The 17,307-nt window shown below is 42.5% G+C and overlaps 3 gene segments (V, D, J or C); all 3 read left to right on the forward strand.

Annotated features, from left to right (window-relative positions):
- Nucleotides 1-2,580: 2,580 nt before the first annotated feature.
- Nucleotides 2,581-3,116, forward strand: LOC110486753. The segment is given in 2 exon segments: nucleotides 2,581-2,703; nucleotides 2,806-3,116. Coding segments are annotated over 2 exon segments (354 nt in total).
- A 774-nt stretch (nucleotides 3,117-3,890) lies between these two features.
- Nucleotides 3,891-6,275, forward strand: LOC118938089. The segment is given in 3 exon segments: nucleotides 3,891-4,000; nucleotides 4,103-4,401; nucleotides 6,147-6,275. Coding segments are annotated over 3 exon segments (471 nt in total).
- Nucleotides 6,276-9,278: 3,003 nt separating this feature from the next.
- Nucleotides 9,279-17,307, forward strand: part of LOC118938323 — a 38,863-nt gene continuing 30,834 nt past the window's right edge. Inside the window, 1 exon segment of the V gene segment in view lies at nucleotides 9,279-9,376. Coding sequence covers nucleotides 9,331-9,376 — 46 coding nt within the window.

Genomic DNA, 17,307 nt, shown 5'->3' on the forward strand with positions numbered 1-17,307 from the left:
ATTATCTATTCAGTTTTCAGTATCTTTATCAGACATAGTTATATTAACGTGATCAGCAAACAGAAACGTACGAAAACTAAAAACAGTGATGGACTATTTAGAGATCTTTGGGGATCTCCACAATAGATTCCCAGGAAGGGATAAGAAGTAAGAGATACATCTAATTGTCAAATAATTATTTCATCAGTGTTCATAAACTCCAATTATATTTATCTGTCTGATACCCAGGGTTTGTAAAGTTCTGGTCTTAAATAAAACAGACAGAATTCCCAGCTCACAATTGATCATGTTCCAATTAATTTGCGAGAGCTACCAAGTTTTCACAATTACAGTCCTTCTTATATAATTTCTAAACTACGCACATACATACACACAAACATGGATTTTCACATGAGTCTAACCACAGTTTATAACCCCTCAACTGACCGTTCTAGGCTCCCCCAAACACCATAACTCTGGAGGAGCCCTCCCTGTCCTCTCTTATCTCCACATACATTCCTTTCTTCTAGGTACATGCCATATAACCCCTTCCTAATGGACAAACATGATGTAATACTACAAGAAAGACAGGGTAGAATTCTCGCCAGTTATAGTGCAGTATACCTCATTTAGTCATTATTGATAAAAATCCCATAACACTAATTCAATACAACTTGTATTGTCGCACATAGGGAAATGTACTTGTTTCAGTGCAGTTCAGCATTGCATAAAATCAAACAAATCTAGTCTGAACATCCCATATGTAAAATCTGAAAATAACAGAGAGCAGAATAAAGGACAGGAATAGGAGAGAATCGAGGAATAGAGCAGAAGATATCTCCCTCTCAGTCTCCAAGCCTCTAGAGGGCAGTGTATGCAAAGTATCCCTCCCATTTAACTCTATAATCAGACACTCAGCTCTGGCCTTATCATTATAGGTATCTTGGACTGACATGACAGTGAGCCCTGCACTAACCTGACTATCACTAAACAATGGAACGGATGACTGTCTGGTGTTTAGTAGTCATGGAGATGTCCATACACAGCAAGTGGGCATGTGTTATGTTCACTAGAACAGTTAACATATTGTGTGTTATGTTCACTAGAACTACTTATTAAGAACAGATAACTAAAACATAGGGGTGGGTGGAAATGGTAATACTACCACTACTTATAAAAACAATAATAAGGATAATAGAAATAATACATGGGACTTATATAAACTCAGCAAGAATATAAACGTCCTCTCACTGTCCACTGTGTTTGTTTTCAACAGACTTAACATATGTAAATATTTGTATGAACATAACACGATTTAACAACTGGGTCATAAACTGAACAAGTTCCACAGACATGACTAGAAATGGAGTAATGTGTCCCTGAACAAAAGGGGGGGGGGTCAAATTCAAAGTAACAGTCAGTATCGTGTGTGGCCACCAGCTGCATTAAGTACTGCAGTGCATCCTCCTCATGGACTGCACCAGATTTGCCAGTTCTTGGCTGGTGGCATTGTTATGCTGGACGGTCATGTCAGGATGAGCCTGCAAGAAGGGTACCACATGAGGGAGGAGAATGTCTTCCCTGTAACGCATAGCGCTGAGATTGCCTGCAATGACAACAAGCTCAGTCTGATGATGCTGTGACACAACGCCCCAGACAATGACGGCCCCTCCACCTCCAAATTGATCCCACTCCAGAGTACAGGCCTCGGTGCAACACTCATTCCTTTGACGATAAATGTGAATCCGACCATCACCCCTGGTGAGACAAAACCGCCACTCGTCAGTGAAGAGCACTTTTTGCCAGCCCTGTCTGGTCCAGCTATGGTGGGTTTGCACCCATAGGCGACGTTGTTGCCGGTTATGTCTGGTGAGGACCTGCCTTACAACAGGCCTACAAGCCCTTAGTCCAGCCTCTCTCAGCCTATTGCGGACAGTCTGAGCACTGATGGAGGGATTTTGCATTCCTGGTGTAACTCAGCCAGTTGTTGTTGCCATCCTGTCCCTGTCCCGCAGTTGTGATGTTCGGATGTACCGATCATGTGCAGGTGTTGTTACACGTGGTCTGCCACTGCGAGGGCGATCAGCTGTCCATCCGGTCTACCTGAAGCGCTGTCTTAGGCATCTCACAGTACGGACATTGCAACTTATTGCCCTGGCCACATCTGCAGTCCTCATGCCTCCTTGCAGCATGCCTAAGGCACATTCACGCAGATGAGCAGGGACCCTGGGCATATTTCTTTTGGTATTTTTCAGTGTCAGTAGAAAGGCCTCTTTAGTGTCCTGAGTTTTTATAACTGTGACCTTAATTGCCTATCGTCTATAAGCTGTTAGTGTGTTAATGACTGTTCCACAGGTGATTGTTCATGGTTCATTGAACAAGCATGGGAAACAGTGTTTAAACCCTTTACAATGAAGATCTGTGAAGTTATTTGGATTTTTACGAATTATCTTTGAAAGACAGGGTCCTGAAAAAGGGACATTTCTTTTTTTGCTGAGTTTAGTGCTTTTCAAAATAATAATACGTGGGAGATGCAAATGTGTGTCTGTTCATGTACACCCAAGGTCTCCTCCCATTTCAGTAGTCTGATATAAGTGCCCTCCACAGACCATCTCCCTCAGCCAAGACAAACACTCTGAGTCTGTGCTCCTACTTTTACATAACCTTAGAAGACTCCCACAATGAGAGTTCTAGAATGTGTGTTCCTCCTGGCTCTCATCTCAGGTGAGTTAACAGGAGTTATTTCATTCCATTGTAGGAGACAGGAGAGGGGCTGTGCTACTTGGCTGGAGGGTCACAGTAATCTAAACTCTGTCTGTTTTTCAGCTGTTCAGGGACAGTCACTCACCTCCTCTGAGTCAGTGGTGAAGAGCCCTGGAGAGTCAGTAACACTGTCATGTACTGTGTCTGGTTTCTCCATGGCTAGCTACTGGACGCACTGGATCCGTCAGAAACCAGGGAAAGGTCTAGAGTGGATTGGGCTCATTGACAGTGGCACTGGCACTATATTTGCTCAGTCCCTCCAGGGCCAGTTCACCATCACCAAAGACAACTCCAAAAACCAGTTGTACTTAGAGGTGAAAAGCCTGAAGACTGAAGACTCTGCTGTTTATTATTGTGCCAGAGACACACAGTGACAAAGGAGGCTGCAGCACCGTACAAAAACTGATCAACACTGATCACAGTATGAGAGGCAATGAGGCGCATATGTCGTTCAGACACGCTCTCTATGAGAGAGCAAAAGTACTCAACAGTAGTGTAAAAACTCTGATATCAATATTAAACCCCAAAAGTAATCCACACACATTTTTACCTGAAAAGCACATTATTTACATAAACCTAAAGTCAACTTTACAGAATTGAGTTCATATTAGCTGTTACGTTTTGAGTATTTGTATCGGACAGAATTATATTAATATTACAACTTTTGTATTTTTTATTTGGCGCTCTGCCAAATTTCAAGGACCCAAAACGTCTTATTGATACACTGTCACACTGGGTGGCAGGTAGCCTAGTGGTTAGAGTGTTGGGCCAGTAACTGAAAGGTTGCCAGTTTAAATCCCTGAGCTGACAAGATAAAAATATGTCGCTCTGCCCCTGAACAAGGCGGTTAACCCACTCTTACTAGGCCATCATTGTAAATAAGAATGTGTTCTTAACTGACTTGACTAGTTAAATATAGGTTACATTTAAAAAAATTAAACGATACATGTCTATGTCACTATTACATGTACACCTTGAGTTTTCACCAAAACTTTTCACAACAGTGCCAATATACGTAGTATTTTAGACCACTAGATCTACGGGGAGAAACATGTAAAACCATAGAGATGCAAATAGGTTTATGTTCACATCGACCCAAGGTCTCCTCCCATTTCAATAGTCTGATATAACTGCCCTTCAACAGACCATCTCCCTCAGTCACGACGACCACTCCCAGTCTGTGCTTCTTTTACAGAAGTTTAGATCTGTCCCACAATGAGAGTTCTAGAATGCATGTTCCTCCTGGCTCTCATCTCAGGTGAGTTAACTGGAGTTATTTCTGTCCAGTGTAGGAGAGAGGAGAGGGGCTGTGCTACTTGGCTGGAGGGTCACAGTAATCTAAACTCTGTCTGTTTTTCAGCTGTTCAGGGGCAGTCACTCACCTCCTCTGAGCCAGTAGTGAAGAAACCTGGAGAGTCAGTAATACTGTCATGTACTGTGTCTGGACTACCCCTGAGCTGGTTACACTGGATCCGTCAGAAACCTGGGAAAGGTCTAGAGTGGATTGGGCGCATTGACAGTGGCACTGGCACTATATTTGCCCAATCTCTACAAGGTCAGTTCACCATCACCAAAGACCGCTCCAAAAACCAGCTGTACCTCGAGGTAAAAAGCCTGAAGACCAAAGACTCTGCTGTTTATTATTGTGCCAGAGACACAGTGACACAGGATCCTGCAGTTCCGTACAAAAACTGACTGATCAACACTGATCACAGTATGAGAGGCAATGAGGCGCATTGGTTTTTTAAACACACACACACTACAACAGTAGTGGAAACACTGTCCACTGATATCAATGTTATCCACATAAAACATCCACACACATTATGAACAGTGAAAAGCACACTATTTACATGAACACAGAAGTACATTTTTTGCAACTCAGACTTCATATTAGCTATTCTTTTTTGAACATCTTTATCGGACAGAAATATATTAATGTGATCAGCAAACAAAAATAGACTAAAACAGTAATTAACCAATTATAGATCCTTGAGGAACTCCACAATAGACTTCCAAGAGGGGATACTAATTATATTGTCCCATATACGCACATTATCTTGTTTCTGTGCTGTTCTTGATTGTATAAAAGAAAATACAAATTATAGTCTGAACATCCCATATGAAAAATCTTCTACTACCCCTAATCAGTTCAGGGTCAGTTCACCATCTCCAGAGACAATAGCAAGCAGCAGGTGTATCTCCAGAAGCCTGTTTATTATTGATGCATGTCAAGACACAGTGACACAGGAGGCTGCAGCGTTGTAAGAAAAGTGCTTGATCAGTTACTCTTACACTCTTAGAAAAAAAGGTTCCAAAAGGGTTATTTGGCTGTCCCCATAGGAGATCCCTTTTTGGTTCCAGGTAGAACCCTTTTGGGTGTCCATATAGAACCCTCTGTGGCAAGGGTTTAACATGAATCAAAAGGGTTCTAACCTGGAACCAAAAAAAAGGTTATTCAAAGGGTTATCCTATGGGGACAGCCAAATATCCCTTTTGGAACCCTTTTTTTCAAAGAGAAGTGCTTGTTCAGTTTTCTTACAACGCTGCAGCCTCCTGTGTCACTGTGTCTTGACGTGCATCAATAATAAACAACACCTGGAAATACACCTGATGCCATTCAAAGTTTGTTAACAATGTCAAATAACCAACAGTATCAACAATACATATGGTCATTTAGTAAAATTATAATCAATGTCAAGCAGCTCAAACCATTTATTTTGTAATGCCTTTCAATTAGGTAAGCTTTTAATGAAATCCGATTTCAAATGTATGCAATTCAGAGGTATTACATCAGCAAACAGAAGAATGAACATACTTTTGGGTAGCATATAAGGGCTATTAATTTAAATATTGTAATGAACCAAGTACAGTATAGGTCTCATTGGGGAAGTCACATTCTGCTGTTCTCATTCTGTTCCAAAAAGCAACAACCATTCCAATAAGCATGCACAGTGATACTAGTCATTCATTTATCTCCCCCTTTCAAGCCAACTCTCTCACTCTATGCAAAGCAACTCTCCTCTCTGTATATAAAGAGAAGTGTTTCTCTGTCTTTCACTCAGCTGCTGTTAAAGCAGCTCCCACTAGTTTAGCTGTAAAACAAACCGTGATCCTTTCATCTCTACTTGTCACATCTACTCCCACTCCTCCCATCCAGCGTTCAACGTCATTATGAGAGGTGTTGCCTTCAACTAGTGGAGGATACTCTACCACCAGTCGATCCAGCGAGCCAGCACACCAGCCCATTCAGCAACCTGCCCAGTTCAGCGATGACCACTTGTCCTTACCGGATAAATATGATGGAGAGGGTCAACTATTCAGAAGAGGGTCAACGAGGTGACGTATAGATCACAGATTCCCAGTGACTACTGTATCTCATCTTTTCATGTCTCCCTTCTCAGGTCAGTGGTTCCTTGTCCCCACGACACCCCTCTGACCCCCTGGACGTCAAGGGAGCTCCCGCCTATGCAGTCAGATCCCTACAGGACTCCCAATGTTGTGGGGGTTGGCTGCAGTACCTTGTGGACTAGGAGGGGTATGGCCCAGAGGAGCGGTGTTGTGTTCTGGTGGAGAACATTCTGGATCCAAACATCATCTGTGATTTCCACGTTGCTGGTTTTCGAACCACCGGTCCTGGGAAACTTCATTACGCGCAACTGCGCTTCGTCATTACGCACGCCTGCGCTTCATCATTACGCACGCCTGGACTCCATTACCTCCCCTTTTATCTGGCACTCCCTTAGTTTCCTTCCCCAGGCAGTGTTGTTTGTTGTTCATGTCTAGACGCTACTCCTACATTGTATCTTTATATTAAACTTACAAAAGAAAAGAAGAGCCGCATACTCTAGGAGCTCAGATGCAATAATTTAATAACCTAATAACCAACGTTTCGACAAACTTAAACTTACCACCTGCTTCTCGACTGTTACAGTAATGCTGGCAGCGGTATCCTGACAGTTATTCTGGGGATGGAATGAAATGATGACAAAGAAAATGTAATTTATAATAGAAGCAATTCTATCAACAGCATTAACACGTTTTACTGATGTACATGAATACTTTTTTGCCCCACTGTACGTTATACTATATATTACATTTTCCTGTTCCCTACTGCCCTATAAGATGGAGTCAATGCAAAACTCTGAGCTCTTCCATCACTACTTATCTCACTGCAAAGTGGAGGAGAGGACTGAAGCTCTGACTAGACTGAGGAACAGAGACATACTGTACTAAGAGTTCATCATGACATTTACTATTGTGTTTCTACTGATGACAATAGGCTCGACAGGAACACTTTTAGACCATTGTATTTGTAACAGAATGTTTGCTGAGGTGTTGAGTCCAGGTATGATCTCAAATAGTACTTTTTTTCTCCAGAGGTGTTCAGGGTCAGACACTAACTGAGTCTAGACCAGTGGTAGAAAGCCTGGAGATTCCCACAAACTGACCTGTACATATTCTGGGTTTGGTGGAAATATTAATGCAGCTTGGATCAGACAGGCTCCTGGAAAAGATCTGCAGTGGGTTTCCTATATTAGCAGTGGTAGTTGTTCTACTACCCCCAGTCAGTTCAGGGTCGGTTCACCATCTCCGGAGACAACAGCAAGCAGCAGGTGTATCTCCAGATGAACAGTCTGAAGACTGTTTATTATTGTGCCATAGACACAGTGACACAGGAGGCTGCAGGGCTGCACAAAGACTGATCAATCACTTCTCTCACTTTGAGAGTCTGTTTTTCTGATCTCCAGTCGCTGTTAACATAAATCCCATGGCCCTATCAACACTAGGTGTGTAGACACATCATACTCTTAATTATACCCATGATATACATGATTACTTGATAAACATAAAACATATACATGACAACCTGTCAAGATAACTGTATGAATATCCTTAACCGAAATCCGAAATTCCACAAGTTTAGATGGAAAGAGTTTAGGGGGAACAAGTTTAGATGGAAAGAGTTTAGGTGGAACAAGTATAGATCGAACAAGTTGAGATGGAACAAGTTGAGATATAACAAATATAGATGGAACAAGTATAAAAGGAACAAGTTTAGATGGAAGAAGTATATTGTATTAATCCCAATAGATTGTCATCCTGTGCTGTTCTGAGAAACAATTTTGCCAATATCAACACCGAAAGAACACCTCCTTCTCAGTCTCTATTTAAGCCAGTGGAGGGCAGTCTATGCAAAGTCTACCTCCCCTTCAGCCCTTAAAATCAGACAGTAAGCTCTGGCCTCTTCATTATAGGTAGCTTGGACTGGCAAACCCTGCACTACTATCACTGTGCAAATGACCTGATGACAGTCTGGAGTTTAGTTGTCATGGTGATCCATACACAGTAAGTAAAGTATTACATGGTGACTGATGAATGAGTATCATGGTTAAACTCTAAATGAGCGTAAATACCAAAAATCCAACTGAATGTTGAAACATTTTTTGTTTTGCAGGTTTTCAGTCTGGATCAGTCTCTTTCTCATGTGAAAAGACCTGAAGACACTGTTAAATTGTCATGTAAAACATCTGGGTTTACAATGACAAGCTTCTACTTGCACTGGATAAGGCAGAAACTAGGCAAAGCACTGGAGTGGATCGGGAGAATGAATAGCAATTCTCCAGACTACTCAGACTCCCTCAAAGGCCAGTTCACACTGACTGAGGACGGCTCCACAAGCACACAGTTCTTAGAGGCCGAGAGTCTGAGATCAGAGGACTCTGCTGTTTATTGTTGCGCTTGAGAGACACACTGACTGAAGCTGGTGAATCATCTGTACTGAAACCACCCTAACAACATGGATAGGTGTTGTACTACTTTCTCTGTTTGTGTCACACTAGAATAATACTGAGTATCATTACTGTAAAGAATACAAAAATATCACAAAGAACTACACACTAAAAGACTCTAACATCCCAGGTGTCTCTTGCCCAGCTTTCTTTTTGTCACAAAAACACGTTTTTATAGACCCAGTGCAGTCAAAAACTAGATTACTCTGTGTTTTATATATTTCCACACTGAGTTTGGAATAATACTTTGAAATTGTGAAAATCATGATAATGCCATGTTAGTGTAAGGTTTTGGGGGAAAAAACAGCTGAAATGTCAGCCTGTTTAGGCAGGAGAACGTTTTTACCTTCCATGGTGACATCACCATGCAGTAAATGAGTTAATACACCGATAAGAAGGAGAGTTGCAAACCTCTCTGCCAATAATAGCACATTCTCTGTTTTCCCCTCCCCACTCAGACCACTCCCAGACAGTCCTAGCAAAATTCTTGCTTGATAAATTGCTCTTTGATGTAAAGCTCCTTTTTTTATACAGTTGTCATTGAAAACAATCACAGTATGGTTCTTAATAGTTACCCAGGAATGATTTCAAATTCAACAAATTATTTAGGCCATATGAACCTCCTCCCTATCTCAGACTCTATCTAATCCCTGTTTATCATCCCAACCATTGAGGAGGAGTCAATGCAAAACTGACCTCTTCCATCACTACTTATCTCACTGCAGAGTGGAGGAGAGGATTAAAGCTCTGGCCAGATTGATGAACAGAGACACATCATAACTACTAATAGTTCATCATGACGTTTACTATTGTGGTTCTTCTAATGACAATGGGCTTGAAAGGTGAACAATGTTAGGCTGATTATATTTGTAAAAGAATGTTAGCTGAGGTTTGGAGGAATTTTATCTAATGATAATTTGTCTCCACAGGTGTTCATGGTCAGACACTGACTGAGTCTGGACCAGTTGTAAAAATAACTGGAGAACCACACAAAGTGACCTGTACAGGTTCTGGGTTCACATTCAGTAGCTACTGGATGGCTTGGATCAGACAGGTTCCTGGGAAAGGACTTGAATGGATTGCCATTATAAAATATGATAGTGCTGAAATCTACTACTCCCAGTCAGTCCAGGGTCGGTTCACCATCTCCAGAGACAACAGCAAGCAGCAGGTGTATCTCCAGATGAACAGCCTGAAGACTGAAGACTCTGCTGTTTATTATTGTGCCAGAAACACAGTGACACAGGAGGCTGCAGCGCTGTATAAAAACTGGACAACACTGATCTCAATATTGGAAGCAATGAGATGAGTCTGTGCTCCACTCTGTGTCAGCATCAACCTCATGGCATTAACAAAACACATACTGGTCTACACATAACATACTCACATAGACAGGTTATACACTCACTTATATCTAAAATAATATATTAAAGATATGCCTGCCATTGTTATATAGGAATATGAAAAGAGTCATGAAACTCAGCAATACAAGTTGAAATACTAAATATGTATATAAATTTGAGGCACACCAACAGAGTGCTATTCTGTGCCATTCGAAGAAACATTGAAGACAATAATAGTGTTAATAATAATAGAGTTCAGCAAACAAAAAAGAGAACCCAGAATTAGATAGATTTTGTAATTCATTTGAGTTTTCATATCGCAGGTTAATGCAGCGTATAACAGTCATACTTAATCAATCTACTGAAAGTACATTTTTGTTTTTCCTCTTTTACAGTACCAACTCTCTCACCTTTATGCAAAATGTCTCGCCTCCCTGTCTATAAAAATGAATATTTGTCTCTCAGTATGAGTTAACAAGTCCAGTTCACATAAGTTCAGCTTTAACACAAACCATGTTCTTTGCTTTTCTGCTGCTGGCAGCTGCTTCCTGTGAGTTTTTGGGACTGATAGATCATCTATAATCAGAACAATAGTCCACAGTAAAATGTAATAGATAGATAGGCAATATAATTTAAATAGCTAAATGCAGTACTATACAGTATGTAAACTTACTATATATACAGCAGGGTTCCTCAACTGGCTGTCCTCAGGATGAATTGCTGGCTGGCTGTCCCCCCATATTTTCTGAGCAAAAAAAGATAGAAAACTATTTTAAAAATTACGAATTGTAGTTTTTTGAACATGAAAGACTGTAAAAAGAAACACAAATCAGCTCCAAGTCATTTTAATTTTGAACATCTTCTCCAAAGTATTCCCAAGCATAATAGAGAGATATACTGTATTTGATTGTATACAAATGTAATGTAGTCAAATGTAGTCAAATATTATGTCTGTTTGGGCTTCTTGAGGTCAATTTGCAGTCTACAAATGTTTTGTAATTATGTTCCAGCCCCTGACCATCTGCTCAAGAAAAAGCAGACCTTGGCTCAATCTAGTTGATGATCCCTGTCAGATATCTCTAGTTTAAACTGATGGATTTTTATGGGGATTTGTTTATTGATAACATCAACTCAGTTAACAACATTTTGCATAGAATTTTTGTCAGTAATACAGGTTGGTGCAGCTTATAACAACCATACACAATCTGTTTTTAGTAGACAAGAGCAGCTTCCACCAGTTTAGCTTCAACACAAGCCATGTTACCTGCATCTCTGCTGCTTCTGGCAGCTGCATCCTGTGAGTCCCTCTTGGGTGAATACAAATACACATACATTTATTATTATTATTATTTCAAAATACCAATTCATTATTAATGCTGAGTTACTTTGGACCTACATCAGTTATTTTCTTTTTCACAGGAGTGAACTATGGAGTTGAGCTCACCCAACAAGGCCCAACGGCCATAGAGCCTGGACAATCTGGCCCTCAGATTGGGGGGGGGTAGTGCTCTTTTCTCTGGTTCACGTTCGCTCTTTTGCAGGTTTTACTATATCGTTTCTTCCATCCTAGAAAATGTCCTCATCTGCTTGCGTCTACCTCCCCTATATAAATGTGTTTTGGTACTTTCCTTATGCACTGCGCTTTAATCTGTGCTAACTTTTACTATACCACAGGTCAATATATTCTACCAGTCTTATGGTCCATCCAGCCCTCTCTCCACCTTTCATAGTGACAATAGTGGTAGGTAGTTCATTTGTCCAGGTCTGCAATAGGCTATAGCAATCATGGCACACATAAAAGCATTCATTTGAATCCATAAGAACAAACAGGAATAGCTGATAGGCAGCGGAGAGGCCAGGTGCATCATTGAGCATGAAGGAAGAAGACATGAGACAAGCAGCACAAAAAGCCCCCCTATTGATCTTTGTTAAGGGACAATATAATTATCTTACCTAGACTGGCAAAATTCTACTCTTGGCTGCTGTGAAAATGTCATTTGAATAATTGCACAAAAGCTTTGTGGTTTGAATGTTTCATTCCATTTGGATCAGTTGTCTGTCTACTCTAGACAGTTTATAAGGTCTCGAAAGGCACATTAACAGGCCAATCTGACTGTATTTTTTCTTCTGACACTGAGAATGTAGGGTGGAGGAGAGGACTGAAGCACTGACTAGACTGAAGAACAGGGACACACCATAACTTCTGACAGTCCATGATTAAATACACTATTGCTTTACTACTGATGATTATAGGGTTGACAGGTGACCAGTTTCAGACTGATTTTACTTGAACAGATTGTTCAGTTGGGTTTTGAGTCCAGGAATGTTCTCTAATGTAACTTTGTCTCCACAGGTGTTCATGGTTAGACAGTGACTACAGTCTGATATGAAAGTCTCTAGGGACCAGTTTCTCCAGAATAAAATGAAGCCTAGTCCTGAACTAAATGGAGAGCTCAATGGAGAATCGGCATGAGAAGTTATTTTCAGTCTATGATTAGTCTTAATCTGTATCTGGGAAACTAGACCTAGGAGTCTATTTTCCACACTATCAACTACCACATGGCATCAACAACATACGGTACACTGGTCTACACATATCATACTGTCGTACACAGGTTATATATAATCTAAATGATATCTAAAATAATACAAAATCATTATTTTGAATACGTAATGAGCTGAGTATAGATCCTTGAGACACCAACAGTTAGAAATACACCACAGTCCTATGTGCTGTGACATTACAGGAAACACTGACAACAATAACAATGTTGTTAAAAATGATAACATACTGTAAAAAAAAATGTATTTCTTTTCAGTCAGGATTACAGGTTGATGCAGTTTATAACAATCATATATCAGTTGTTTTATATATTGAAATGTTCCTCTTATTCCAACCCCCCTCAACTGAAAATGAGATTTTCTCTGTATGTATAGAGGAGTGTGTATCTGTCCTTCACTCAGTTGGAGTAGACAAGTGCAGCTTCACTCAGTTGGAGTAGACAAGTGCAGCTTCACTCAGTTGGAGTAAACAAGTGCAGCTTCACTCAGTTGGAGTAGACAAGAGCATATTCAATCTCTCAGACTAGACAAGAGCATATTCACTTAGTCGGAGTAGACAAGAGCATCTTTACTTAGTCGGAGTAGACAGGTGCAGCTTCCACCAGTTTAACTTCAGTTTAGCTCAAAGTGTAGGAGAGATTGACTGCATCACTACTTGTCTTTGTGAGAGGTTTTGACATGTTGAAAGCAGTGAGCTGTCTGTTCAAATGACTAGCACACATCTCAGACACCCATGCATACCCCAGAACATGCCACCAGGTCCCCTTGTCCAGAACAGACTCAGGGAAATGCACAGTGTTACACAGAGCCATGACTACATGGAACTCTTTCCCACATCAAGTAACTCATGCAAGCAGTAAAATCAGATTTAAAACAGATAAAACAACGCGGACTGTGAAGAGACACACACACACACAGGCACATACACACGCATACTCACACACACGCTAGCACACACTCGATACAGTCACATTTTAAGAATGTTGCACAGTGGTATAACACATGTTGTGTTGTAAATATGTAGTGGTGTACTGATGTTATATGATGTACTGCTTTATTTAATGTTTGTGTTTGTTTATTGTCTGATGTGCCTTAATGTGTCTGGACCCCAGGAAGAGTAACTGCTGCCTTGGCAGACGCCAAAGGAGATCCAGAGATCCATAAGTTCTGTGCATCTCTGCTGCTACTGCTGCTGCATCCTGTGACTTTCTATCCATATGGGGGGATACTATTTCAAAAGCCCAGCTAATTAGTAACGCTGAGTTATGCTTTTCCTCCACAGCTGGCCACCTTGTCATCCCCAGGTCCAAGCTCAAGAGCTTCGGCGGCAGGGCCTTCAACAGAGTTGGATCTGGAACTCCCTTCCTCCAGCCATCCGTGACTCTGAATCCATCATTATCTTTCAGCCCCCCCCCCCCCCCCCCCCCCCCGCACACACACACACACACACACACACACACTAATGCACTACATAGACACTCTTCTCTCCACCATACTGAGCACCACCTAACACAAACCCTTCCCTAAACCGGGTTCGTATTGAAACCCAAACCCTACCCTACCCATACACTGATACTGTACATCCCACTCATTTCCTTCCTTGAGCCCATCCCTCTCTTTGCTTATGTTCTTGTTCAGTTTAATGTTGACTCCTGTTTTTTTGTTTCACTTCTAAAATTATAAAGTGACTTTGGGTCCTTGGAAGAGCTATATGAGTCCCATGTATTATTATTATTATTATTATTATTATTACTTTGATACATCATCAATTGTTTAGTTTTTTTCACAGATATGCACTGGAGCTCACCCAGCAAGGCCCAATGGCTATAGAGCCTGATAGTCTCTGACCCTCTCCTGTAAGGTCTCTGAGTATTCCTTGACTAATGATAACTACGCAACAGCTTGGATCCAACACCCTACACACCGGGATGGAGCAATTAGATTCAAAGATTACCTGACAAACAAGTTCAGTGTTTCCAAAGACCCTGCTAGCAGCGTGGTGACAATAACAATCCATGTCTCAATTGTCTCAAGGCTTAAAAATCCTTCTTTAACCTCTAAGGTACTAAGCTAACATATGGAATTGTTTTAATCTGATTTAGAATTTTAGGACCCCTGTAGGTATAAAAATATATCAATATCAATAATGTTTTTGATAAAATGTTGAATTTGACCTTTCCCACTATAGCCCATAGAAACGCATTGAATAACACATTCATGAATGTAAAAAAAATAAACCGCTAAAAAAATTATGAAAAGGAATAAGGTTTTGTAGTGTCTGTCCGATATCTAGGAGATATCTAAGAAATCCCAGGAAATATTGTGTTTTTTGGACACATATTTAACCCCTCCATGCTTCCATTTATCTGTATGGGTTACCTTCAGACGAGTTATTTTTGTTGGTGAGAGTCTCCCCTTTCCACAGTGGGGAAATATTAGTTTGTGGCCAAAACGGTTCGGACACTACATATAGAAGTTGGCACATCAGCGTTACTGACTTTAGACGAGTCCCTTGACACTTGTGGGGATGTTTTTATTGTGTTACTGTCATGTATTGTCATGTTGTGTCTTTCTGTCCTTTCCTTTCACCCTGTCTCCCTCTGCTGGTCGTATTAGGTTACCTTTTCTCCCCCGCTTTCCCCCAGCTGTTCCTTGTCTCCTCTGACTACCTCATCCACCCCTTTTCCCACCTGTTCCCTTTTTCCCTCTGATTAGGTCCCTATATCTCTCTCTGTTTCTGCTCCTGTCTTTGTCGGATTCTTGTTTGTTGTGTTTCATGCCTGAACCAGACTATCGTCATGTTTGCTGTAACCTTGTCCTGCCCTGTCGGAATCTGCCGGTCTATCTGAGCCTACCTTTGTTTTGCTATTAAAGAAGCTCTGTTTACGTTAAGTCGCTTTTGGGTCCTCATTCACGCACCGTAACAGAAGAATCCGACCAAGAATGGACCCAGCGACTTCGGATCCTCTCCACTCAGCCGTCGAGATCCAGGGAGCGATGCTAGGCAGACACGAGCAGGAATTGTCTGCTGCTCGACATGCCGTTGAGACCCTGGCCACCCAAGTCTCCAACCTCACAGAACAGGTTCACCATCTCCGCCTCGATCCACCGGCCACTTCCAGGGCTTTCGAATCTCCGGAGCCCAGAATCAATAACCCGCCGTGTTACTCTGGGGAGCCCACTGAATGCCGCTCGTTCCTCACCCAGTGTGATATTGTGTTTTCTCTCCAGCCCAACACTTACGCCAGGAGCACTGCTCGTGTCGCCTACGTCATATCTCTCCTTACTGGACGGGCTCGTGAGTGGGGCACGGCAATCTGGGAGGCAAGGGCTGAGTGTACTAACCAGTATCAGGACTTTAAGGAGGAGATGATACGGGTTTTTGATCGATCTGTTTTTGGGGAGGAGGCTTCCAGGGCCCTGTCTTCCCTATGTCAAGGCAATCGATCCATAACAGACTACTCTATTGAGTTTCGCACTCTTGCTGCCTCCAGTGGCTGGAACGAGCCGGCCTTGCTCGCTCGTCTTCTGGAGGGTCTCCGCGCAGAGGTAAAGGATGAGATTCTCTCCCGGGAGGTTCCTTCCAGCGTGGATTCCTTGATTGAACTCGCTATTCGCATTGAGCGACGGGTTGATCTTCGTCACCGAGCTCGTGGAAAGGAGCTCGCGCTCTCCGTTGCCCCCCTCTCCGCATCACTACCATCTTCCTCTGCCGGCTCGGGAGCTGAGCCTATGCAGCTGGGAGGTATCCGCATCTCGACTAAGGAGAGGGAACGGAGAATCACCAACCGCCTCTGTCTCTATTGCGGTTCTGCTGGTCATTTTGTCACTTCATGTCCAGTAAAAGCCAGAGCTCATCAGTAAGCGGAGGGCTACTGGTGAGCGCTACTACTCCTGTCTCTCCTTCAAGATCCTGCACTACCTTGTCGGTCCATCTACGCTGGACCGGTTCGTCAGCTTCCTGCAGTGCCTTAATAGACTCTGGGGCGGAGGGCTGTTTTATGGACGAGACCTGGGCTCGGGAACATGACATTCCTCTCAGACAGTTAAGGGAGTCCACGGCCTTGTTCGCCCTGGATGGTAGTCCTCTCCCCAGGATTCAGCGTGAGACGCTACCTTTAACCCTCACTGTTTCTGGTAATCATAGCGAAACCATTTCTTTTTTAATTTTTCGTTCACCTTTTACACCTGTTGTTTTGGGCCATCCCTGGCTAGTTTGTCATAATCCTTCCATTAATTGGTCTAGTAATTCTATCCTCTCCTGGAACGTCTCTTGTCATGTGAAATGTTTAATGTCTGCTATCCCTCCTGTTTCCTCTGTCTCTTCTTCACAGGAGGAGCCTGGTGATTTGACAGGGGTGCCGGAGGAATATCACGATCTGCGCACGGTGTTCAGTCGGTCCAGGGCCACCTCTCTTCCTCCACACCGGTCGTATGATTGTAGTATTGATCTCCTTCCGGGAACCACTCCCCCCCGGGGTAGACTATACTCTCTGTCGGCTCCCGAACGTAAGGCTCTCGAGGATTATTTGTCTGTAGCTCTTGACGCCGGTACCATAGTCCCCTCCTCCTCTCCCGCCGGAGCGGGGTTTTTTTTTGTCAAGAAGAAGGACGGGTCTCTGCGCCCCTGCATAGATTATCGAGGGCTGAATGACATAACAGTGAAGAATCGTTATCCGCTTCCTCTTATGTCTTCAGCCTTCGAGATCCTGCAGGGAGCCAGGTTTTTCACTAAGTTGGACCTTCGTAACGCTTACCATCTCGTGCGCATCAGGGAGGGGGACGAGTGGAAGACGGCGTTTAACACTCCGTTAGGGCACTTTGAATACCGGGTTCTTCCTTTCGGCCTCGCTAACGCTCCAGCTGTC

Source organism: Oncorhynchus mykiss, chromosome 13, assembly GCF_013265735.2.
Source record: "Oncorhynchus mykiss isolate Arlee chromosome 13, USDA_OmykA_1.1, whole genome shotgun sequence".
In the NCBI taxonomy this organism is placed as follows: Eukaryota; Metazoa; Chordata; class Actinopteri; order Salmoniformes; family Salmonidae; genus Oncorhynchus; species Oncorhynchus mykiss.